The sequence below is a fragment of the Chaetodon auriga genome, chromosome 13 (genome assembly GCF_051107435.1).
Source record: "Chaetodon auriga isolate fChaAug3 chromosome 13, fChaAug3.hap1, whole genome shotgun sequence".
Classification (NCBI taxonomy): Eukaryota; Metazoa; Chordata; class Actinopteri; order Chaetodontiformes; family Chaetodontidae; genus Chaetodon; species Chaetodon auriga.
Genome location: NC_135086.1, coordinates 23,656,098 through 23,683,773, shown reverse-complemented (window position 1 = coordinate 23,683,773; position 27,676 = coordinate 23,656,098). Strand labels below are relative to the sequence as shown.

The window sequence follows — 27,676 nt, the reverse complement described above, 5'->3', positions numbered from 1 at the left end:
GGGTGTGCCTCAATTTGAGGAACTGAACCAAACTTTGTTTTTACATACAAATCAATGCTTTAAGTGTTTGAGTTGAAGTCATATTTTATCATTACATCCATCACCAGAACTATAAATAGGGGTTATCTATATAAACTCACCTGTGTCTGGCCCTTGCTCAGGATCCTGGTCCTTCTTCTTGTCAGTGATGTCTTTGTGTGACACGAGGAACAACACCACCTCACCCTTTTCATTCTTAATAGGTACAATGTCCAGAAGACACCAGAACTGTGTACCTGGAGAGAAGATAAATGCAAACATACACAGTCAATACATCTCCTCCACCTAAATTAGCAACTACATTTTGAGCACTGAGAGCAATGTCCTGTGCATAAATAGAGTGTATGACGGAAATGGGATGCACCTCCTCAGAAAAAAAAAAAAACACTGGATGTCGATGGTGGTTAGTGGGTCAGTCCACCACTTTGATCCAGACTCAAATCTCTCTGTAAGGTCTCATGAGGTTTACATTGATGGTTGTAAATGAAATATAATATCTTAACATCAATTGGATGGCATGCCATAAAACATGAGGCAGACATTCATGTTCCCATTCCAACTCATGGGCCTCTGACTTTTCATCTTACGCCATCATCAAGGCACTTTTTTGAGCTGACTTCTCTCTCACAATCCACACATCCTAATATGTTTACTCATCAACAGTAATACCCATCTAATCATGGTTTTAAAGCATTTTTTTTCTCAAAGATGTGTGTGTCAGTGATAACACTGCTAGCATCATTCATGAAGAAATCGTGTTCATTTCACACAGACATATCATATGCCTGAAGCTATTTTCAGACTGTATTCATAGCTGTCCTTCAGCCTAGATGAAAAGCTGCTTTTTTCTGTGCTATCTATACACTCAGAATTCACAAGATCCCACGTGAGTAGCTGCAGAGTGGAGAAATTGCAGGAAGTATAGATTGACTTCAAAACTCCACAAGTCTGTGCCTCAACTGGTAACTGGAATACCACAGAAAGCACACACACCTTCACTATATGAGATTCTTCCGGCTGCCTTGCCAAGGCACTTCACATATGTTACCGCAGGCGAACATGCATCATTTAAGCCATCTGTCTTTGTGATGATATTGCTAAGAGGAGTCTGTAGTGATCAGTATAAATGTCAACTAACTTTAAAGAATAACTTGAGACCAGGCTGAAAATCAGCTATCTCCCCTCTTATTGTATCCAGCATCAGAATTGAGTGTGGTTGGTTGTGGTCAAAGTGTGCTTTGTTGCACCTGTAACAAATCCATCAGTGATATCAAAGGGTCTCAGTGTACACCTGTGCATAACTGGCACAACGTGAGAAGTTAATCTACTGCAGGTTAAGATACTTCAATCTTGGATCCACAATAAATGAAACATAATTGAAAACATTGTCACACCATCTTGGTGTTATAGTACAACTTCTTGTCATGTTTCTTTTCGTTCTCTTACTGTAGGTAAATCCCATGAAAAAACAAAACCAACAATGTATGAGTTGGTCTCTCAGTACTCTTTTACTGTCTCTGACATTCATTGAAGATGTAAATCATAAAAATGGTCAGAAATTTACAAATTTATTCTTTTGCAGTTTTTTTTTTTTTTTTGTCACTCAGTGTTACTCAAAGAGAGTAAATAATGAATTTGTTGGGAACTATTTTCAGCTGCAGATGAATATACATTGGATAATGCAGTGAGTGAGGACTTGTCAGGACAATGTAAGTGGGATTCTCTCAAAATAAAGTACAGTGTGTGTGTGTGTGTTCATGGTAGGGAAGGGACATGTCACCCAGTACAACAGTGTGACTCACTGATGTGTTTTTAATCTCTTTTGGAAAACCATGAAGGTATTTGGCAATGAGGAATAAGATATATAAAATCTTGGCTGCGTAGACAGTACCTGCTGCTAGAATCAATTCATTGTTGGTTCTGGTCTTTTCATGGGATTCGTAAACAATAATAATAAAAAAAAGAATATAGAAAATCACCAGCCTTACCCTTTAAATAAGGTTACCAAACAAGACAAGTAACCCCTGCTGGCTGGTACATAAATGCATGAAATCAGGCTAAAACAAGCTGTTTTGGTTTTCTGTTACTCACATGTAATCTCTGACTCATGATTTTGCGGGCTGTATTGGGTACACTGCATACTGTTCCCTGCAACTCCTAGATGAATTCCCAATAGCGGATCATGCATGTAAGTAATGCATCTAAACAATTGGAGGGGATTACCTCAATAAAAACATCAGCCATACTAGGGCTGGATTTGTCCCTCTTTGACTGGAACATGATGGTAAACAAAAGCAGCTGAAACAGCATGTACTGTCTCCTGTTCTGTCTATCCATGCATAACTATAAGCCAAGTACAAAAATAAAGAATGAAAGGCTGTCATTAATATATATGAGTTAGCATTATTTCATTAGAGTACATTAGAGTTATGACTGCCATTGACAGAAGATTATAACAGGGATTTATTCTGCTGAAGTAACATAACTGGTAATTGCTGAGTGTCATAGATCATTTCTTCAGTAAGGCCCTGTGGAGATCTGCAGTTTCCTCTTCTTTTTCCCCTTTGTGTCTTGTGTTTCCCCTCTATCTCCTGTCTGTCTCTCCCTTGTCTGTCATGTGTGTGTGTTTCGCTGCAGGGCGTGGCTGACAGGTTGGGCTCAGCCTCATCATACAATCAAGATTCACCTGCTCCCATAGTATATAAGCACCCCAGTACCTCACCCAGTTCATGTCAGTTCATCTGTGTGGTAGCAAACTCAGAAGCAATCCTAAGTACTTTCTTGATATCTGTTTTGCCTTTCTGCTCCCTGCCTCCCTGAATCTTGTTTTTGTGCTCAGGTGCCTTATCCCCACCTGTCTCCATTCATGAGTTGCCCTGTCTGCATCTTCCATGAGGATTGGATTGACACTCTTCTCGCTGCTCCTCTACTGAGATCTTTGAAGTTTTGTGATTCAGCTAGACTCGTCTGTTTGCACATTCTTGGAAGATTCATTAAAACTATTAACCTTCCATGGTCTCCTATTCTGTCTCTCTAAGTGTGGCATTTTGGGTCCTTTAAATTACCAGATCATAACAGGCCCTGCACATATACACAAGTGTTTTCACCTACTCTGGGTCTGCCAGAGGCTGTGTATCAATCAAAATATAGTCTGAGTCCAATCAGAGTCCAATCATCGACTTCTGGAGGGTTACCCATGTACACGCTCAGGCAAAACAAGTGCCATAGGTTTGAAAGGCCTTTAAATAAACTGCTGTGTGTGGTGCTGGGCTCCACTTGCCTGACAGGTGGCAATAATGTGACCAGAAAAGCAACAATATGCCCATAAAGGCAGTGACAAAGAAGACTGCAAGCTAGTAAATGTGGATGTACACAATGCAATTCAAAATGTTCAAAGAAGTGGGCTTTGCAAATAAAGGAAAAGCATTTAATGTGTTTGTTAGACTTCAAGGATCCACACAACTGCTTTTGGTGAGTAACACTGAATATAAACAGCTTTCCTTGCACCATAGAACACCTCTAACATCTTGCGTCACCTTTATGTTTAGCCATTCAACTGTAGCTGTGTGGCTTTGTGGATAGCAATGCCAATCCCTTTGATGATCCTCTGACTTTTCATCTAGCGCCATCATCAGGTCATTCTTTTCATATGTCAAATACTTTGGTTTACCTCTAAACACCTGCAAAACTGCATGCATTTAGACATTTAGAGACATTTGGTGCTAATTAGCAAATGTTTTTGTTCTAAAACTAAACTATGAGGGTGAATATTGAAAAGATTGTACATACTAAACATCAGCTTGCTAATATCATCATGAGCATGTTAGCATGCTGATGTTAGCAATTAGAAAACTTTAAACTTTAATCAATTCTTTCATGGCTTGTTACATTAAGTGAGTGCTGTCATTAAAATATGCCAAATATTTCCTAAAAAAAAAAAAAAAATGGAGAAATGTCACAAACTCAGACATTTCACAATAATTCCTATGGTCTGTAAGACAAATATTTACATATGTTTACATATTCTTATAATTGCCTTTTTCTTTGGAATATTTACAATTTAACACTTACCAGTTGTTATTCCCTAATGCAGTTACAAGTAAATGCACTTTTGTATGTTTGTATTTTACTCTTAATACTCTTAATAATGAAACATTGCTCCTTTTGTACATAAACTTTTCAAGTTTATTGATTCCTGTGTATTTACTAGCTTGATATGAATATATTATGAGTAATATTATGTATTGCAGTGAAAAAACCCCACAATTTTAAAACTGTGCTCCAGACTATGGAGATTTGAGTGAGGGAACTGGTTATACATGTGTTTATTCTTTTTTTTTTTTTTTTTTGCTCCCCTGGAGAACAGCTGAAATGCTAATATGGGCTCACGAAGAGCTGATAAAAACATGAAACACAATTTGTCATTGGTGCGTGTTTGAGAGAAACAAGCTTTTATAACCCTCTGTTGCTCTTTGTTATAGGCTTATATCTCAGGGGAGCAGATGTCTCCATGGCTCCTTCTGTCTGCCTTCCATCTATATATGCATGTCACTCTTACTTTTTATTTGTGGACTGAGCCTTTGTTTTGTTACCTCCTCACTCTTCCTTTCATTGCAAATCAAAACTTTGATTTATTTATAATTAATAAAGAGTGGATGAATGAATGGAGACTTTCTCCTTCTGCTCTTTCACAAGACTTTTCTCCCTCAAGATTTTCCATTTTCCTGTGTTTCTGTCACTCTCTTTCTCTCCACTACACACACTTCACCTCTCATCTCCTCCTTTAGCTCACTCTAAAGCTTTAGAAAACCATATCAGTGAGTACACACTCACCTTACTCAAGTTCAGACTTCCATCATTTGATGGCCTTCATATAAGTTTGTATGTGCTTTCTACCTTTTTAAAATCAATCCTTTGCTGACTGTTTGAGTGCTGGAGCAGTCAAGTGTTTTGTTTTTTTTTTTGTTTTTTTTTTGAAACAGGTGAGGTAGCTCTCACAAGCTAAATGCTCTTTTGACTTTGCACATAAAAAGACCATGGTTCCCTTTAACATACACATAGCTCAGTAATTCATACATTCCCTCCCTCAGTCAGACTGGTACATATGAAATCTGGTATATGTTTGTGAGCAGCATTTCTCTAAAAATTCAGACATGATGTTTTGGAATGGTTCATCTTTTTTCCCTGCTCTATTTTTGAAGAATGGCCAGTTCATACTCACACACTGACACACACTGACAACTTGAGGCTGACCAGTACAATCACTGTGTGATCTGTTGGCTACTGAGCTGATCCACTGGAGCTGTTGGGGGTTAAGGGCTTTGTTCGGAGGTCTTGACACAAGAAAAGCCTTTTTTTTTATAACAACTGTCCACAGGAGGATGATGGTGGGCTTGTCCCTCTTAAATCGCAGCTTAGCACAGATATAACCACTGTGACAGTTGTCCTGATGGTACATGGATATCTTGAATTGCCACACAAGCAAGTCTAATGATGTGTTCTTTGTCCTCATGGAATACTGTAAATACAGTATAATGAATGAACACAGAAAGTTGGAAATCTTAAAAATGGAACAGATGGAACATGTAGAAGAGGTATGGCATCATCTCGACCACACAATTTGTTTTTAGGATGCTCCCTGCCCTTTCTTCAAATATTCCATTTTCACTAGATTCACTTAGGATTCATTTTGAAAATACATTTGTAGTTCCATTAACAAATATTTTCTTACATTGAGTTCAAGCAAATTACAGCCTGCAAAGTCAAGTCAAGTTGCTTCTTCTGCCAATCTTGTCTGCAGCTCTTCAGCTATGGAAACTGCACAGCAGTTACTCACGTACTAACGTTTTTACGCTGTATGAAAATTTGTCTCATTGGTCATCACAAAGTAAATGCAAAACCAAAGTAATAGTAAATACACAAATGAAGAATGGACACACACACAAACACACACACACACACACACACACACACACACAGATTCTTCATGCCCACACACACACACACACACACACACACACACACACACACACACACACACACACAGATTCTTCATGCCCTCTCACCTTCCTTCTTGTAGAAGACCAACTCGGTCTTGAACTCCCTCCTCTCATCCAGGGCTCCTTGGATCTGAGCCGTTAACCTGTCACTTGTTTCCAGGCCGTACAGGAAGTGACAAGCGCAGCTCTTCTGCATGAGCTCGGCACGGGCGTAACCAGTGAGCTCACAGAACCCATCAGAGCAGTAGACGATGGGATAAAGTGACTGCACCTGGGCATTTCCCAGAACAAAGTTGCTGTCTGTAGGAAAGAAGAAAGAAAGAGTGATCAACACAACTGTGAAGACAACAACTAAGAGAATTAGGTGATTTCGTTTGAGAATTCTGCTCCATAACACCTGATTTGTAGCTTGAACTAGACCTCTTGTAACTGAAACTCACAGGGTGAACATTCGGCATCACTGACCTCTGATATGTTTAACATGAAGCTCTTAACCATTTTCATATACCACATTTTGATCATACTATGTGCACATACTGTTATTAACGTTATTTCCATTTCTAGTCAAAGTATCTTGGATTCTATTTGAGAATTTGCTTTTACCATGGTCAGAATGAGAGACTTTTATAGTCCTGCCAAGAGTGAACCTATGGGGATAACACTGAAAACTTCAAAGAAATGTTCAGTTTTGGTAGTTACATGAGTGTTTGCACATTGCATTAAATCTAGCATTTGCAGCTTGAATCCAAATGTTATTCAGTATGAATCTTTAAACACTCAAAGTAAGACTCACACCATAGTTGTAGGGATTACGCATTCTTCAAAGAAACAACTGTGTTAATTTCTATCAAGATACTCAAAGAGATGCACATGAAAGCAGCCTCATTGTGAGAGAAGACAGACTGCTGGAAGCACAGCTGCCGGTTTCCAGAGAGAGGAAGCCCAGTAGAGCAGTATCGGGTGAAGTAAACACTGTCAAGAGTCATCACAGAACCTTCTGAGGTCTCATTAATTCATGCAGCCAATATCAAATCCACCCTCCCTCAACTAAAAGTTCTGTGTAGAACACAGCTACGCTCTCAGGCTATTGATCTGTGATCAGCAGAAGATAGATATGTACGCGTTTGTGTTTTTCGATATGTGTGTGTGTGTCTCTGCAAATACAAAGTGGAAAATTTTGCTAGTGCATATTCAATTCCTGGCCCCAGGCATGTCGATGGATGAACACTCTAAAATGGACTATTTGCTACTTTGTGCTCAGGCGGTCTCATTGATCCATCAATTCTGAGGGCCCTCGAGACCCCTGCATTAAATATTTTATGGCCTGATGCTGATGTGTGAGGTGTGTGTGTGTGTGTGTGTGTGTGTGTGTGTGTGTGTGTGTGTGTGTGTGTCTGCATTTGTGTGTTCTATTGCTTGTGATGCTTTGAGCTCATTTGACAGACAGTTTAAAATAAAGGGTTTAGACAAGGAACTTGTCATCAGTGACAAAGAAAGGAAGGAGTTTGCTCAAGTTAGACATTAGTATGTAGTATTCCTCAGTTCAGCAGTCAGTCACAACACCAAACAATCCATCTCATTAGCTAATTACTCTACATCAGACACGTGCACACTGTCTCCTTTTTTCTGTCTTTACTCTGTCCTGGGGGAAAGCAGAGATATCTGATGATGTCAATAAAAACACAGAATAGCAGAGGTGAAGTCCCTTGTCACGCTCCCTTTCTCTGCTCATCCAGTGCACTGTACGTGGTTGTGATACCAGCCATGAGACACTAGACTCTGTTTTTTCAGAATTAAAAGTATTAAAGGATAAGGCTGGCATTATTCTATGGTTTTCTTTTCTTTTTTTCTTTTTTTTTTTTTTTCCAATTGTCAGCAAATCCCATGAAAAGAGCAAAATTTACATTCCATTCCTCAGACTCTTACTACTGTCTGAAATTGCTACAGAGTCAGGGGCACTCAGTCCTACTAAAGATGCAAATTTTTAAAAAACAACTTGTAGATCTTGATCCGGTCAATACAGCACCGACACAATAGAGGGTTAATTTTAGCCAGTGGTTATCTATGGGACAATAAGTTGTTTTGACCCATTGTCAGTGGTATTATTCATATTGTTGGGCTATAAGATGAAAGTTAACATGGTTGCATGCATTTATAATCTACTCTGGCTTTCTAGCAATACATTAGTTATGATGCCTTCCAATGATTAGAAATGTGCTCTTCGTTCTTGGCACAGAGCACAGTGCAAGTATTTGCAGAGGCAAAGCAAGATCCAGGTATATGTCTTTAAGAAGACCACCCCCCCAATTTGAAGAGTGTCAATGTGGCCTAGTTGGGCATTAGGAATAGTGTTTTTGCTCGTGACTATTTTCAGCTGCAGATATTGCACATTTTGTGCACTAGTTAGCCTCTACACCAGTGGGACAGTTATATGTGTTGTATGTTTTACTGAGTTAGAATAAACTACAGCGACCATATTTAATTGTAATAATGGATCATGTCACAGTGCAACAGTTACTACAGGAAAAACAGAAAACAGAAATAAAACAATCAGAAAGTTTTATTCATAAACGATGATGGCATGCACAGACACAATCTAAAATCAGGTTTTTACAATGATTAAGTAGTGATTGTTCGTTATTTTTTCAGTCTTCCCAGTCTTAGCTTCTGTTGCCAGGATACAGTTTTCATGTTCATCTTCCCTTAATGAATGCCCTGATCCATGTCCGTGTCTCTTTTCCTGCTTTCTGTCACCGTTTCCCATCTCTCAGTAAATTACATTTGTTCAATAGAGGTTCATCTTCTGTTGCTGCTCTTGTCAGTTTCTACTCCCTGTCTTGTTCTCTTTCTCTGTCAATTCTAAACTCACAAGTTGGTTTCAATGAATGTCATGTTGTCTGTCTTCTGCAGTTATGTCACTTTCTGTGAGGTCAAATGGGGCTGTCTGCAACTTGAAGTACAAATGAGAAGTGCTGTATGTGTGTGTGTGTGTGTGTGTGTGTGTGTGTGTGTGTGTGTGTGTGTGTGTGTGTGTGTGTGTGTGTGTATGTGTATGTGTGTGTGTGTGTGTGTGTGTGTGTTGTACTCATTTGGACTGTGGGCTACTGTTCCTGCATGATTAACAGACTGATTAGCTGACTGACGTGTTCTTATCTAACCGTGGACTGGTCTTTGTTGTTTTGCTTCTTTTTTTTCCCCAAATTCATGTCTGTTATCCTAACTGAATTCATACGTTCTCTGTTTGATTGTCACCATGAAATGTTTTTATTTTGATGAAACAGCATGTTTTAAAATGTCATAAAAACCCTGCATTGTATGTTTGTGGATACCATGTAGCTGTCAACAGTAGGAAAAGTGGGAATTATTCCTCATAACTATATGCTGCAGCCTGAACGCTGTAGTAGTTCTTCAACATATTTCTGTATATATAACTGTAATGCCACAACAACAAGCACCTAAGTCACAGACAGATGCCGACTTTCACCAGGCATTCGCTTTCTTACTGTAGCTGAGGACCTATTGGTGAGAATTTCATTTCTTTAACAAGCCACTGTTTTGGTTTTTGGCTCTGGTTGATTTGTGTTCAGTAAGTAAAGACTGGAGTGTATTTGTTTGGGATGAACCTGGACTTACAGATGCAAAACAAACATGATTGCTGAGCAAATGCAATACATTATTGGCTTCAGTCTCTGCAAGGTGCACAGATTTTCTCAGCGCTGGTATGATTCTTTGCACAGTGTCCAGTGTGTGAAAACGTCCAACCAGTGAAAACTAAATCACATGATTTATTGTGTTGCCAGATATCCATTTCCCTTTACACTTCATGAGTCCCCTCTAGCATCAGTAAATAACCATTTCACAGCCACAGTGTAGCTTGCCTTCTTTGCAGTTGCCTTCTTTAAATCTGTTTTTGATGTAAGGTGGTATGAGTTATTGGCAGTGATATGGGCAGACAGTGATGAGCAGCAGCAAAGACTTACAACACAACAAAACAATAAAAGGTTGAACCATACACAAACCACCAACAGAATAAAACATATTTTGAGTATTTGTGATCCTTTATTTACCTATTAGACCTTCTGATATGACCGTAATTTCCATGGGAATGGGGAGAAATCCACTTTGATAGCTTTTAGTCTGTATAGAAATTTATAGTTCAATTTCCTCCTAAAATCTCTCTGAACAGTGTCTCTGACTATGCTGACAGTTCCCATAATCTAGATGAGAGAAGAAGAGAGTTGATAAAAATGTTAATACACTAATCTGAGTCACCTTCAATATTACTTTTGTCTCTTAAGTAACTACAGGAGTCTACAAAGGATATACCATGAAATATAAAATGTAAAACTTTAAAATGTTTTTTTTTTTTCTCCATATGAGCAGCACAATAAAATAAATGTCTCTATTCGTGCAAATGCAATTTGTCTATATATCCTCCACAATGTGTGTACTGTAATATAAAAGCTACTGAAACAAAAACCTGTATGTAGTGACTGTGAAATGCAGCCTAAAGGGATCAACTAATCCAGACAAATGACAAAGCTGCAGCCATGACTGGACATTAATGTGTGCTTCCTGAGTCCCTAATGTCATCAACTTGTCAGCAGAGTGATCCACTTCTCAATCTGGGCAACAGCTGCCACACTACCTGAACAAAATCACAAATGTCATTTTGGTAAAACATGTTCCTGGTGAGGCTTGTTGTCCAGTCCAGAGCCAAAGTTGCTACTTGCTGTATGGGCTTCATATAACACGGCCATGTTTTACAGCAAGTGTGAAGTCCGGTCCTTTGTCCCTCGTACACCCTTTGTCAATATATTTGTTGACCAGGGACACAAAAATGTTTATGTAGAATGTAAATCACCAGGTTCCTCAGGCAAAATTGCTGAAGACACAATAGGTCATATCTATATTTATTGTCTTGGGTAAAAATGTCAGGAGTGCCTAAGACAATATTGAAATATTGGTCCGTTCCCCTGTTCTGATATTTGAATATTGTGATTGAATTCGAACATGTAGAACATGTCAATTCACATAACAGCACACACTACTGTCTACACAGGAGTGAAATGAGAGATGAATCAACAAAGAGAGAAAAAGAAAGAAAAATATCTTTTAACTAACTAACTAATGGCTGCCAGATCTTCATAAACCTTGAAAGTGAGCCCTGAGTCATGTGCCTGAGTTGTTCTACTAGTTAAGATTCTGCAGTCCTGTAGGGCCACTCAAAAAGTGGTAAGAGATCTTATTCAAAGGTGGTAGGCCACAAACATGTTAGTGGACTATTGTATGTGAGTTTCTTTGCATTTATGAATGGCCTTAATTATTACTGCTTATGTGTTTGTTATTGTTTTTCCGATTTATCATCCTGATTAATTATTCAATCTTGTGGAATCTTTCAGGTTCTATACCAGAGGACAGAACCAAAATAACAGAAATCAGGCCGAGTCCAAATAGCAACAGTTGGTTGCCTTGACTATTTTGCATTATACTGACCAATTATCCCTGATTATCCCTTATTCCTGGCTCAAATCAAGCAGTTGCTTGCAGGAATTGATATTCACTTGTTGTGCATGTTTATGTGAATGTCTCAACAGTATGATGTGAGTCATTATGACCACAGAAGCATATATTGCATATTTATGCATACATGCTGCAAATCAGTGGTGGAAGCAGTACTCAACTTATTACTTAAGTAAACCACAGTGTAGAAACACTCTGTTACAAGAAAAAGTCCTGCTTTCAAAATTTTAAGTCCACAAGTATGAAAAGTAAAAGAAAAGTACTTATTATGCAGAATGGCCCATTTCACAATAATGCACAATATATTATTGAATTCTAATCATCTTATCTTATCCATAATATTACATCAGAATTTCTTTGTAATGATATTTTGTATTGTTAATCCAAATATGCATAGTAGCTTTAGTTCTAAATGTAGCTGAGTAAAAAGTACACTATTTGCCTCTGAAATGTTGTGGAGTCAAAGTAGAAAGTAGGAGAAAGTAGAAATTCTTGTACTCAAATACAACACTAGTTACTTTCCACCACTGTTAATGTATTCTACATTATATGTATTCTACCCCCATCCTTTCAAAATCGAATGCAAACAAAACTGAGGAATGCTTTCTCCCCGCCACTCTCCAGAAAACATATATTATTATATTGATTATAAGTGTAGTCAACGACACATAGTCATCAGTGCACATTATGTGTTAATATTGACTAAAAATAGCTGTAAATATGATCGCTGCTGCTGTCTGTCCTGCTTGAAACTATCCAAACAGATTGACAGCCTGGATTTGTTTGGAACTATTGAGAGCTACATGAACCACATGACTGCATGGCAGTGAGATCAAAGTGCATGGCAACTTTCTTTTTCAGCGGAAAGTTTTTGTACACAAAGTTTTAATCTTCAAAATTTGTTAACACCTGTGGTTACTGGTGATAATGATATTAACAACACAAGTCCCAGAGTTCAGTTCAAAATGACACATTTATCAATCACTGATGGTAGGAAAGCCCTTTTAGCAGAAACTCTGTAAGAAATACAACAGAATCCAACAACTCATGTTTCCCTTGTTCAGCAGTGATGAAAAAGTGATATTTTCATCACTGTAGCTATGCTTGTACCAAAATATATTTCCTCTTCAAATTCCTCTGGACCAGCTGTTCTAATCTTTGGGATAATTTCGTTACATTACATTCATTACATAATGTATGTGCGAGCTCAGATATAAAAATTACTGCTCTTGTCTTCCAAATTTTATGCAATACATGCATGTGCTGTTTCCTGTAAAATGAATGCAGCATGGGAATATCAGTCTCCGCCACTGACCATTTTTAGAACTATATAACGAAGTTAATAGATTTAGTGGCAGTAACAGAATAAATGCCTGTCATAAATAGTATCATAATTGGCTCTTACAAGTTTAATGTTCATTTCAGTAGGGACAAATGCCACATACTACAGCACATATACTCAAAGCTGACAATAAAATGGCAAATAGAACTTTTTGTTAAAATATTACAGTATTCACAATACAAGACAATGCTATACTGCAGTATCATGTACCAATTAAAGCTGAATGAAATTATTTACAATTGTTAGTAATTGTTGTGATACATTGATTGCAGAAGTTACAGCTGCACTGGCTGGGTTTGGAGCTTGACAAGAATTTCTAACGGACTCGCTACCTTGGAGTCTGAGTTTAAGGCACAATGGAGTCAAAGATCCTGGATCAGAGACCAGGGCAATGTATGTGCACCTTAGTAGAATATCATGTTTTATTTATATATTGTACAGTATCTTGAATAAGTGTGTATGTGCATGTGCATGTGTGTCTGTTTCTCTGTGTAGGTGTGTGAGTGAGAGTGTAATGGGATTAAAAGTTCCCCCTACAGCTCAAGTTTAACCATGCAGCTCTTCTTGGGTATACTCTCACTATCATATCATGAACTGCCCTGTGGCAGGCTGCAGTATGAGGTTCTTTGAGAAACTGGTTCTCCTGCACATCAAAGACCACATGCCAGCCAGTCTGCACCACCCATTTGAATTCCCAGCCAACAGATCCACAGAGGATGCCATCACTACTACCCTCTACTCACCCCTCAAACACCTTGAAAACAACAAAGCCTCCATCAGGACGGTGTTTGTTGATTTAAGATCAGTGTTCGCCATAATTACCCCCCTGAAACTAGTTGGAAAACTCAGCATTCTGGGCCTGAATATAACTTAAGTGCAAGCGGACATTGGACTTTCTCACAAACACAGCCCAGACAGACAGGACTGGCAGACAGACCTTAGGACTCCCCGAGCGCAAGGCTCTGTGTTTATCATACTCCTGTTTACCCATACAGCTATGACTGCTCCCCCGCCTGGACAGAACTCAAATTTTAATTGATCAGATGACAACACAGCCATCAGCTGGTTTGCAAACATCAATATGAGACTTCATATTTTTCATTAGCATTTTTTCATCTTTTATTAGATGGTGACAGTGAAGAGGCAGACAGAAATGTGGGCGAGACCTATGGCATACAAAAAAGGTCATCCGCTGGAATCAAACCAGCATCAGTTGTGGTTTGATTCCATGTGGCACATGCTGTCACCCTTCGGCTACAGAGGCGTGAAGAAGACACACTTCAAAATCTATCTTAGTTTTGTGATGAAGTCGCCAAACTACCCTGCATTTTTCTTTTTTTTCTTTCAGAAGATTTCATTGAGGATTTCTGCTTCGTTTATATACATTATAAAATTTTGATGTTTGCAAAGCAAATGATTTATTTCTAGGGGGCGTTTGTTGTGTGATAGACAGTGTGCGTTTGGGCTGAAGTACGAGAGATGGACAGGCAAAGGATCTATTCTGCAAAGCTGCCTGAAGGCACAGCAGCTGTATAGCCTTGATGAATAATCTAACACACTGGCTGGGCAACAACTTGAGATGATTACAGGATTGGACAGTGTGTGCATGCGTGTGAGGGAGAAAGAGATGTGAGGGGGTTGCTTATGATGCTTGTATTGATTGTTGAGCTACTCTGTTATTGGATTACCAGGGTTTGCCAACCAAATTGTGATTGGATAATTCTTCCACCCCCCCAATTTGTGATTGGATTACACACCATCTGGAAGGCGAGACAGAAAATTACTATGTGTAAACTAATACACCAACATGGTATGCAATCTCATGGACTCAGATGTGTACATTGCTAATGTCAGTCGGATGTCCCAAGACAATCAATATCAGGGTCATGTCCATAGTTGTTCAATGCATCAGTAGCTGCCCTATGAAACCTGAACCATCTCCAGTCATTTGACATCTGAAGTCATTTGGGGTATGCCAGTTGTCAAATACACCTGATTGCACCACACTGTGTTGAAGAGCACTGGTAAGAACACTATGGACCAACAAACAAAACAAGATGCAAAAGATGCACAGTTGGTGTAATAATCTCAATGGGATTAGCAGTACAAGCAAACCTTACATAGAGTGTATATGTGAGAACACAGACGGCTAAATGAAGAAAGTCTCCATCAATAAAATGTTCTCTTTGGTTATCCTTATCAACATCTGAGAAAAACAGCCTTTGTATGCTCTTACAAAGATATTTCCCTACACATCAAAAGCTATCCGTATGTGAGTGAAATAGCGAAACTGCACTCTGCTGAGTGGTTTTTGATGTGTGCAGGGACACAACTTGAGATAGACATCCTGTCAAGACAGACAAAGATGAATAGACAGCAAAAGGGAAAGAGACAACACCAGAGAACAAACCTACAGATAAGAGCAAAGAAAACCAGTGAACAATAAATGACACCACATCAGACAGAAAGCTGAATGAAATAAGATGTTGTATTTGAAAGTTAGCTCAGCCTCATCCCCTTTACTGATGCTTCTTCTGTCAAGCCTTCTGTTCTTGAACGGCATGTGCACTTTACAATGTGTCAAAATCACCACTCAGTAATTTTTTAAACAATAGGTCCATGATTTCAGACACAGGTGGACAAAAGAGGGCTCACCATTTTATCAGCTGGAGCTAGCTAATTAAGCTAACATTAGCTCCATGTAGCAATATCCCACCTAACTTTCTAAGATCACACTGAAAAAGGGGACATGGTGGATTGTTCAATTTACAAATATGCAGTTAGTGTATACTACACAATTCATTTTCAACACATCATTCTTTTATGATTCTTTCAATCCTGAGGGATGTAAATTCAGTCATGTTGAGATGAATGAAAGTGATGTTTTGTTCAAAATGGGAACCCCCACTTCCTGAGAACAGGCTAAACAACAGCCAAGGGCCATTACACACTCTCTCTCATGTCAGGGGAATTGTTGTGGACCTCCAGAGCTTTCTACACAGTGAAGGTAATTAAAATTAGTCATGGTGTTAATAATCTGTAATTTTTACTAAGATATTATCCAGTTTATCTGCCAGCAACTTGAGCTAGTTAATGTCAATGCAAATGTTAGCCGCTGTTCACAAGTATCACAAACATTAGGCCTCGAAAAGCTTTTAAAAACCCAACCTGTTAATGTTTCATCGAGTGTTTCTCTGCAGAGGAACATGGGCTACCTTTGTTGAAAAATAAATAAAATAAATAAATAAATAAAATAAATAAAAAATAAATATATATATGTGTGTGTGTGTGTGTGTGTGTGTGCGTGCGTGTGTGTGTGTGTATATATATATATATATATATATATATATATATATGAGCTGCAGATATGTGAGAATAAATGAACTTTTCATTTCAGATGACACCAGAGGACAGCTGCAGCTCAAATTCTGCAACAATTTTATAATGATAATATTTGAAATTTTGTTAATCCCATATTTCTGGTGATTCTCCAGCCATGGGCATTGATTTGTGCTTTCCAAAGGTTCTTTGGTAGTGGTGAGTGGTGTTCAAGAGGATTTAATCATTTTGTTACATTTTTAACATGCTTGTTTAGATTATTGAATTAATACTTGGATTTTAAATTTCAAATTTCTTAAAGTTTTTCATGAAGCTTAAAAATGGCTGCCGCTCTTAAGCTTCATGAAAAGCTTTAAGAAATTTGAAATGTAAAATTGAATTATTTTAAAAATAACATTCATTTTGTTACCGTATAGATGATAAGATAAAAAGATAATAAGATGAAATAAAATAGGAGTTAAAATGGGATGTTGCAGCAGTACAGGGGTTTATTCTTGGACCACTTTTATTTGCAATTTTCATAATAGGATTAGGTGAAAAAGTTAGAAACAGTAAAATTACGTGGAAGATGTCATTCTACATAAACACCCTCTGTTGCCCAAGCAGTTGAAAATTTGCATTTTGATTTCTGCACTGTAAAGCTGGACAGCTGGCAATTTTTATGGGAACAAGACCTGCATAAACTGCAGAGCAAATTGTCCAATCAACTTTTTTTTTTGTTATGGACTATGGTGACATAATTTATATGCATTATTCTGCTCCAGTGTTAAACCTCTATTTGCATGCTAGACAAGCCGATCCCTTCTAATCAATTCAAACATGTAAATATGTGTTGTTAACAGGGCGTCATTGTGAAAGACAGTTTGCTCTCAATGGCCTTCCCTGTTTTAAATAAATGCTAAATAAAAGTCTCTATTAGACAGAAAAACAGAACTATTCACAATTTAATCATACTGTCATATGTACATTGTTTCTTGATATGTTTTTTCTTGTGCAACACTGCAGTAGGAAGTAGAAGCAGGAACATGTCTTTGTGTAGCTTAATGCACTTCAGATAACTATGTTGACACATTACTCTCTGAGGGTCGCTTCTGTGCTGCAGTAGATTTCGGTAAAAGGGTTGTTTATGCATAAATAACTACATAAAACAATGAATTATCACCTTGATTATTTTTTGAAAGTGTCCAAACATAACACAGGGTTTCCTTGATGGATTACCAAGCCCCTGGATGGAGTATATGAGCAAGTGAGGATTTGTTGTAATGGCTGAATGATGCGAGTGTTATTTTGTGATTGCAGACAACTGATGCAACCCCAGAAGAGTAACCATAGGGGTGATAAGTTCATACAGCCTAAAGAAGAAAGATGTCTTGAACAGACATCATTCATTCTGTAAATGACTTGAATCATTCAGTGATTAACTGTTAGTGCAAAGGAATGTCTATATCAAGCAAAACTGTCCGAAGCTTATCATCATTATTAACTGACGATTATCACCAGGCCCTACGATCAATACCTATCAATTTGACTTCAGCTCACAAACTTTCATAGTAGCTTAATTGGTGTTAACATTAACATGTATATTACCACCATCCCTTGCAGACCAGTGGCCTCGTTTTTAGTTTTGTGTACAGATGAAACACGAACACTGCTTATACACGAACATATTCTGTGTGTGTGTTTGGTGCATGTTAGTGGGCTTCTTGTCCATTTTAATGCTCATGATTGCTTATAAAAACTCACTCAGTAAATCTGTATGTGCTTGTTGGTTAGGTACAGGCAAGGAAGAATATATTGTTTGCTGGACACAGTGTGAGCAATGAATGCTGGCAGTTTACAAGGTTGGACCCTCTCTGAAATGAAAAGAGAGAAATGGCCCAACGAGTCAAATGTGAAAGGAACATAGCTGTTCACAGACACAGAGTGTTTGTGCCATGGGCGAGGGCAAGGGGACACCAGAGCTCAACGCCATTGATGAGCAATTTGTTGCAATAATTGGAGAATCCCTCCTGAGTGAGGTAGTGACAGAGGCGGAGGAGGACACGGATATGCAAGAAGCACTGGATGACCCAGTTCCATAATTTGAAGGCTCGTGTTTGAAAAGCGAGTAAACCCAATGCACAGAAAACAGCATCAGTTTAACTAACTTGCCCAACTGTTCACATTATTTGCCCTGATGCCAAAAAAATTGGGACACTGCGAAAAAGTAAATGCAAATTAACTGTGTTTACCGACAACAGTTTAATGAAGTGTTCCCAAACCCATAACATTTAATTTTGTCAGCTATTTCTTTATTTTATCTTAGTCTTAGTCCTGTGTCAAAGGTCCTTGTTAGTTTTTGTCAGTTTGTCAACTTTTCAGTCAAGTTTTATTTGGCTAAAATCTGGGCATTTTAGTCTCACCTTGGTCAAATAAAATATAACTATTTTAGTGACGTTTTAGTCATCAGATTATATTGAACATTTCAGTCAATCTAGTCTAACAAAAGCTATTATCTTTGTCATTTTAGTCAACCTTATTACACATAAAATTTATTTTATCATTATCTGATGAAAGCAATGGATGATTAAGAATGCACCTTTGCAGAGCATGTCTGGTCAAGTGATCTGATGGTATCAGAACATCCAGATCATTTGGTTGCCAAATCAAATCTAATTCATTTTGATGGTAATGTGAAGGACAATTAAAGACAGCATTTTGTTGTTGTTGTTTTTTTTGTTACCAAATATATGACAAAATACATCAGTTCCTAGAGTAGCTGCTCAGTTGTTGACTCAGTAGTTGGTGCATATTAGGCTGTTGTTTATGTTGGCAAAGTGTATGGCCTTTAGCTAGTTAGCTCGCTAGTTTTAGAATGAAGTTACTGCTGCTTTAAACAAACTTGCAATCTAGCTGAAACCTGTGTGTCACATACTCTTCTGCAGTTTCACATTGGTATCCCCAAGCATTTAACCAAAACTCACAACACCGACTGACGCACATCCACGCACACACACATTCACAATATTGTATGTTGATAGTTACCATGTTTAATGGTGATGTCTTGTCATTATCTTGCTTTAGTCATGAAATAAAAGGTCATTGACAAATGTCATAGCTTTCATTAAGAAATTAACACTGGAGCCCATGTATTAATATCCTTCATACAATCATATGTTCACAAAGTGGTGAACCTCGCTCCATCCTTGCTTGTGATTGACTGAGTCTTTTGAGGATCATGATACTATCTCCTGTTACCAATGAACCTGTATACCTGTGGAATGTTCCAAACAGGTGTTCTTGGAGCATTCCACATCTTTCCCAGTCTTCTAGTTAACTCTTGTCTAACTTTTTTGAAATGTGTTGCTGCATCAAATTAAGAATAAGCAGATATTGACAAATTAATTACAGCTGCTGTGAGGCAGGGCCCAACACTTTGAGGAAGAAGAAGGAGGGAAAAAAAGGAGAGAGATGAAAGAAGAAAGAAGAGGAAGACAAATGAAAAATACAGGGGTTCCCATCAGCAGAACTGTCCAGACTAGAATAATCATTAAACCTTGAAGTAATGTGTCTCTAATTAACACAGCACGATGCCTGAGTAAGATGTAATTTAAAATAAGATGTTCATTCTGCATCACCTGGGTCTTGAACTCACAGCTGATCATGTTTAGCTACCTGGAAAAAATTGGAATCAAACCCAGGCTGCGGCTGACGACTCCATTCACGCTCTACCAGGTGAGCTACCAACATTTTTATATTTAATGTCTAATTTACTTTGTGATTTATTTAATTATGGTGATGAGCATTATGCAATGATTTATTTATTCAATTACTTCAACATTTTGTTATGTAATTATATATCTATTCATTTATTTAAGCATTTAATTATATTTCTGCATTTATATATTTAGTTTAAGCCCTTAAAAGCCTCCATAAAAGAGGGCATGTCTGGAAATCAATAGCGTATCACATTTTTTGATTAAGACATTGTGTTCTGCACATGCATGTGGCAGAGACAGGACAGCTGCTGACCTAAGCTCAGTGTAAATGGACCTGTACAGGGCAAATTGACTGCCTTTGCACATTTAACAGGTGTTCTGATCTAGATCTTACCAGCAGCAGTGGCGAGCTAGAACTTTCATACTAGCTATGCATCACTAACACGAGGCAGGTTCATCCTGCTCTTGTTTTTCTAAGTACTCTCCCTTTCTTGTTTTCTTTTTCCCTGATGCCTTCACCATCCTCTTCTGCTCTCACTCTCCGTCTGCTCGTCTTTCTTGTCATTCCACTCTACTTCTACCCTCTTTCAATGTGGAGTGAGCTGCAGTAGAACTGTCTCATTTGTCTTCATCAGGATTGGTATGTGAATGGAAAATGATAAGAAGCTATGAGAGGCTCAGTCCTAAAATTATCCCAGTGCAGACTATGATTGTGTTATTACAGGGCTCAACAAGTGCTTATGTTCTATAGTCAAGCATTAAAATGCTCCCTCACATGGGCTTGGTACATGCATACAAGAATCTGTATGCAGAAACACTCAGATTCACACCCAGACTTTGATAGAAAATCATGGTTTTTGATTTCATATAAGTCTGGTGACTTTGCTTAGGCATGTCTATTGGGGGAACTGTTGCTGGATGCTAGTTGTAGGTTGTCTGGTAATCAGGGACCCTTCAAAGAGCCTTTGAAGGGACCCTGGGCAGCTGCTTTGAAAGGTGGAAATGGTGGGGGTTGTTTGTGTGTGTGTGTGTGTACTTTGTGGCCTCTGATGCCCTTTCAGGAGTGGAGTCATTGTATAACTCCCGCGAACCTTGGATTGCTGCTTTAGCAGCATATGAAAATGTAATGATGAGCATCTTCACATAGTCTGTAGTATTCACATATTAAACAGGGGGAGATTAATAGCAGATCCCTGGTACTTTTTTTTAATGAACATCCAGCTCCAATCAAGATGCCACGTGAATCAACAGACATGAGGAGCATCAGAGAAAGCTCTTATGTAGGATCAATGCAAGATTAAAAACACATGGGTCTGTATGCTGGGGCGTGTATGAGACAGGAAGCCCTGTAAAAAAATGATGGAATGGTATGGAACAAACACAAAAGTATTATTGTGATTCACCACCAACTCCTCTCCGCAGTGCCACAGCAAGCCCACATCCCCTTTATCAAGGTTACAGAATGAAGGGAACATGCATCTGGCACAGAGCAACCTGGCTGTGGCACTGAGAGTACTTAAGGTTTCTGTGGCACTGCGACACATTTGTGACACATTTCTTTGTTGTTGCTGTCATCTCACTTCTTTTTACAAGTCTGCAACTTGTAAAAGAACAAAAAAGAATCTGGTTTATTTTGAAAGGAATTCTTGACAGAAATGTTTCAAGCCAGTTTGAGAATTGCTCTCCTGCTGAACTTATCAGTTCACTGGAGAGATGGCTGTAGTTTTCAGCGAATTTGACTAAAATAAGAAGTTAACAGTGCATTTGTTGGGGATGATTGGGACTAAAGCACAGTTGGTGTACTAGAGAATATTTAAGGTGCCAGGATGTGTATGTAAGATTGTCACAAAACAAACTACAGTGGCAATGGACAAATATATTCATATTTGTGTTGTGGTTTTGGGTCTGAGTTTAGTTATTTCCTGTTTTGGTTTCAGTTTCACCTGTCCTTCATTCGTCTTCCCTCTCATGTATTCATGTGTTTTCTCTCTTTCAGTTGTCAGGTCGTCTGGATTTGTTCTGTTGTCCTTCATTTGTTGTTAGTGTTCCTCATCTGTATTCCTGCCTGTGTTCCTCGTGCCATACTGGTTTGCTATTAGTTTAATTATTTGTACTTCTCCTTTGCTCTTGTTTGGATTTTGCTGCTGCCTGCTCCATCAGTTGCTTGCCTGTTATGTTTGACTGAAATCAGCTTTTCCCATTAAAGCTAATTTTTACAGCCTTTTGTATTGTCTTGTATTTGGGTCTTTTTGAGGTGGCAAACATAACAGTACGATTTGACCAGAAATGGATCCAGTGGACATCAGCTTTTTACTGGAGAATCTGGAAGAGGAGAGATCATTAATGATATGCAGAGGGCCAAAGGACAAATGCAATTTATTGTTGGTTTGGACATCAGTGCTCAGTGGTGTGATGTGATGTGTTGCAGTTCCACTAGTGCTGTTGGATTGACATTGAATGAAATTGTGTCCTTTTGCTCTTCTCTAATTCAACAGTGGCACCATAGATCACTAGATAAAAATCCACATCAGTGTCAGCCTCCAGTGGGGGTTAGCACCTTTATGTGTAAGAGCCGACATATCATCCCTTTCCATCTGTTTGGTGTGTGAGTGTAAATGGGAGCATTCGTGGGTGATGGTGTTGTGTCTTCAGGGACAGACGCAGTGGTTGACACCCACTCTTTGACCTCAATCTGACCTCTTCCTAAAGCTCGTAGTTCATTTCTCTGGTTAATACTAACTGCCAGTGTGAATGTGTGTGTGACCAGGTATTTATCACATTGTGGGGACAAAAATCTGTTTACACAGTCACATTGTGGGGACTCACCTGCCTTATGGGGAAAGAATGCAGGTCCCCTTAATGTAAATCATTAAATTTTAGGGTGAAGACTGAGGATAGGGTTACGGGTTAGGTAAGGTTAGGTTAGGTATAGGGTTAGGAATAGGCAGATAGTGGTTATGGTTAGGGTTAGGGTAAGGCTCCAGGAAATGAATGTGAGTCTATGTAATGTCCCCACAAGTGATAAAAACACAATGTGTGTGTGTGTGTGTGTGTGTGTGTGTGTGTGTGTGTACGTGTGTGTGTACGTGTGTGTGTACACGTGTGTTTGGTGGGTGTGGATAAATCGTGTGTGCCCATGTTGTATTCTAATGATCTAAGGACTGATTCTCCTCCCAAGAGTCCCAAGAACCTTGCAACTGTCATTAAATAAAAAATGCATTCATTAAAATGTATTTATCGCATGATTAACATACTAATCAATCAAAAAGATTCACATTTGCAAATGGTACTATGTATTTGAAATCACAAAACACCCTCTAAAACTTTTTGCCTGGCTTGGGTTAGGCCTATTTTCAGCTTAAACAACACTCACTTCATGGGGAGCATGGTTATGGTGACAGCATAAACATGCTCCTAAAAATGAATGAACGATAAAAACTTCAAACCAAACATGTAAAGATTTTTGTGGTTCCTTTTGCAGGTGCTTCTTCTTAAGATGCTCTTAGCCTCCTACAGGGGTGTAGGAGGTACTCATTCATCTCTGATCATTTCTGAGAGCATCTTAAGTGACAGTGTTTTAGTAAAGTCTCTTGAGCTCAAGAGGGTTCATAAAATAATTTTTTGATCATCTCAGCTGGTAACAGGGACTTGTTTATTGTTTTACTTTAAGAATTCATAATGTGTAAAGCTGCACTCCTCCTCTTGGATGCAGACCCACTTATACATACTGTCCATGCATACAGACAGGCACCTACACAAAGACAACACTTTGTCAGCCTCCAAGGCAAATTCACCCTGCTCCTCCAGTGAGAGCATGTGACAGGGAAAAATACAAAAATAAATACCTTACTGTCATGGCTGTCTCCTTCTAGCAGTGTGTGACTGTGTATGTGTGTGTGCTAACATCATGAGATGTCTCCTTGTAGAGACACAGTCCAGCTGCACATACCAACTCTGAGCTAATCAGGCTGCCTAAAAATCAGTGAGTAAAAGTAGTATTGGTTTGTTCAGTTTCCCAAATGAAGTAAAATGTACTGAGTTAATTAACTGAATATGACACGAACCTAAGATCAGTCAAGGTCTGTTCAGTCCTTGACAAGAGTTGCTTAGCAGAGACATTTGCTCTTTCCGTAACACTAAGAGTTACTAAGATGATCATTAATGATGACATTAAAACTTAAAATTATGATCTGTGGCTGATGTGCCTTACAAGGAAAGCCTGAGGATAGGAACTGAAGTCCCTATTATGGATTTCACATTTTCATTTTTCATAGATTTCACCCCAATCATGTAACCTCTTCTAGACTAGAAGAGAATAAAGGTTTGTTGCAATCCAAATACAGTGCATGGACATGCATTCGGCACATCATTTCTGTCCCAAGACTTAAACCATAGTCCCATCTGTTCTGATCTGATCTGCCACTGAGCAGCCCCACTGGACCAGTTGGGAATCTCAAGGGTACCTCAGCCATGGTGATGAGGGAGGGTAACATGCTGCTATTTCAAAATCCACATTCAGATTTTCCAGTGGGTCATGGATGCAACCAGCAACTTTCCGGTACAACTGAGAACCACAAAGTGTGATTGCACAGTATACAAATTATTTTTTATTTATGCCTCCCTTGGCATAGTGGAATTCTGTAAACATGTTTTCAAGTTTCATGACAAAATGTAAAGTACATGGTCTAATGCAAGCATTTTTACGAACAGATATTTATATTATTAGAAAATAAACTCCTGAGTTTTGGGATCAACATACAAATAGTTTCTTTCTTAAACATCCCCTCCAGACATGCAGGGGGCTTACATCTACTTCTCCTCCCTCATTAAACAATCCTGAATCTATAATTATGCATATATGTGTCATTTCAAAAGTTTAACCACTAGAGGAGAGTCTCCAACTTTACTGAAAAGTCCATTGTCACTGTGTCACACTACACACACTGTAAGTTGAATACTGCCCACGGATTAAACTTCCAAGCTATTTGTGACATCACAAATGATGCTTGAGGACTCACCTCTTTAAAACCAGATGTTCAGTGAACACAGATAACCTCTCTGCTTTCAGCAGATGAAAACAGTCTTCTGGTGTCAAACTCTGCACATACATCACTGCACAATGAAACTCTAACAGTCAACTAGAAGAAAAACAGATTTCAGAGAGGAAGGGGACTTACAATAACACAGGCTTAGCAACATTTTCAGGTAATGGACCTCTGACAGTCCACAGTGTTTATTGCTGACACTTATTGGCACCTTTCTAGCATTTTATGCATACAAACATTTGTACCTTTGGGAGCCAGTCAGATTTACTTTTCTTATGGGTCATTTTCAAGCTCCACAAAACATACTGTCACATTTTTGTAGTTTGATATATTGTGTCATGATATAGTGTTCCACTCCATCAGAGAGTGAGAGAAGCTTCACGGAGATTTGACAGTGCTTTACCTCACCACACAGTAAAGCACATGCTTGATACCACCGATAAGAAACGCATCAGCCTTACACAGTCCACTAAACACACATTCAAACTTGACGCATGTGTCTTCTCCTCAGCAGTAGTGAACATTGGAGGCCTCTGCAGTTGAAAAGGCTGGGCAAAGAAATGTGAAATGAACCACCTCTGTGACAGACAAACTGTGTGTGTGTGTCTGATCTGCCAGCAGCTCTGTGTCCCAAAGATACCCGGCAATGTTGCCAAGCGACAGGTACCAATTGTGTTGCGTTTCCGTGGAGACAGTCGGGAGGGTGGGGCTTTGATGAGAAGAACACAGTGTTTCTGACTCCCTCACATCTTCTCTCTCTCTCTGTCTCTCTCTCTCTCTCTCACACACACACACACACACACACACACACACCCACACACACACACACACACACACACGCATACACTGCGTTTGTTAAACAGTGAACTACATTAGATGGTTTGCAGCAGTAGACCTGAATAGAGCCCAATATCCTCATTGTTAGGCTCACATCCCTGATAAGAGCTGAAATGTACGATAGGGAGGCACCAAGAGTCACACGTACACACACAGGCTGGTTGTACCAGTAGAAGAGTAAGTCATTCAGATATCATACCCATTCTGTGGGTTCGTGATCTTCTGATATGGAAAAAACTATTAAACCAAAAAGAATCGCTCAAGTAATTGGTCCTCTAGAAATTTGAATTGGCACTTAGTCCACCAGACAACACTGAGAGGGTATAAGTACGGCCTGACAGTGACATATGATGGTGGGTTTCTTCTTTTAAGGGCAAATGTGGACAGGATGGGTATTCAGACAAAAACTGCCATTAATGATTATTGCACTGAGTCTATTTCCATTTAGAAAGTCCAAAGGGGCTTGTCCCTACCTCATATCCCTGTAAACAACAGAGTTAAAAATTCAGAGCTTCAATCTTGCTACTGTAGAATAAGACTTTAAAGGTATAATCCTTAAGATTTTGTGAAATCATGCCCTGTTTTTGATTCTATTAATGCTTGGCACCTTTTCAGCAACAGCCATTTGATGTATTTACATTCAGTAATTACCTCTCTGCATAGTAGTTTTCATTTTTCATATTCTCAAACCTTCATATACTCAAATATCCTTCACACACAGGGGATTCAGAGGAAGCCATAAATGCAGCATAACCAATTGTAGATTTAGCTCATTGCTGCCTCACTCTTCATTTACCTACAACCATATCAGAGATGTTTTAACTCACTGCAACTGCAAACTGAACATTTCCCACTGCTGCTAGTTTACATTAGAAGCATTCCACTGGCATCAAATGGGTGCCAATGCATTTGCCATCAAGGCTTACAGTGATGGACATTTTGGTCATTTTATTTGAGTGGATCATTTTTTAAAATTGCACTGATGGAACAAGAAGGGGCAGACGCAGTGAGCTCTTAGACTGCAGAGCTGCAGGCAACAGGCTTGCACTTTAAACTTCTCAACAAGCTAACCAACTATCTTTATGAAAACTATGTGAGAAGGGCTGCAACTAATGATTATTTTAAGTAGCAATTCATTTTTCAATTTTTTTTGACCAATTAAATTGTTTCATCTATAAAACGGCAGAAACTATTGAACAATGCTGTGTAACACTTCCCAGAGCCCGAGGAGACGTCTTCAAATTGCTTGCTTTGTCCAACCAATCGTTGAAAACCCAAATTAAGATGATATAAAACAGAGAAAGGCTTAAATGACTATGAGCATAGAGATTTAAATATGTTGGACTTAAACAGATATTCCAGGTTAAAACAACAGACCCTCTGGTTTTGTGATTTCTCCATCATGCAGTGCATTTTTCCACAATCAAAAAATAACTTTTACAATTGAATGTCTGGATTTTATTTATTTATTTATTTATTTTTACTATATTATTTGAATTGAGAATATTTGTTGGCATCGGTTACTCTTCAGTTGTATTTCAGGCAAAGTAGCTGCTCAGTGAGCGTTTGCTGTTGTATTTAAATGCATTTGCTGTTGTCACTGTAACATATAAAACATAAGCAAAACAGAATGTGGTCATTTGCTAATCTTTGCAAAGTAAAGCACAGTACAAAGACAATATATTCAATGTTTTACCTTTTTGATTTTTGTAAATATTCGCTTATTCTGAATTTGATGCAGCAACATGTTGCAAACAAGTTGAGACAGGAGCAACTAAAGACTGGGAAAGATGGGGGATGCTCCAAAAACACCTGTTTGGAACAATCCACAGGTAAACAGGTTCATTGGTAAAA

At 38.6% G+C, this 27,676-nt stretch overlaps 1 protein-coding gene across 1 annotated transcript in view; it reads right to left on the bottom strand.

The window, feature by feature from the left end:
- kcnh3 (potassium voltage-gated channel, subfamily H (eag-related), member 3) overlaps positions 1–27,676 on the bottom strand; it is a 156,880-nt gene that overhangs the window by 57,520 nt on the left and 71,684 nt on the right. The window contains exons 2-3 of the mRNA XM_076746505.1: positions 6,105–6,338; positions 141–275 (exon numbers count right to left, since the gene is read on the bottom strand). Of these exons, the coding sequence (XP_076602620.1) occupies positions 141–275; positions 6,105–6,338 (369 nt within the window). The remainder of the gene's footprint in view (positions 1–140; positions 276–6,104; positions 6,339–27,676) is intronic.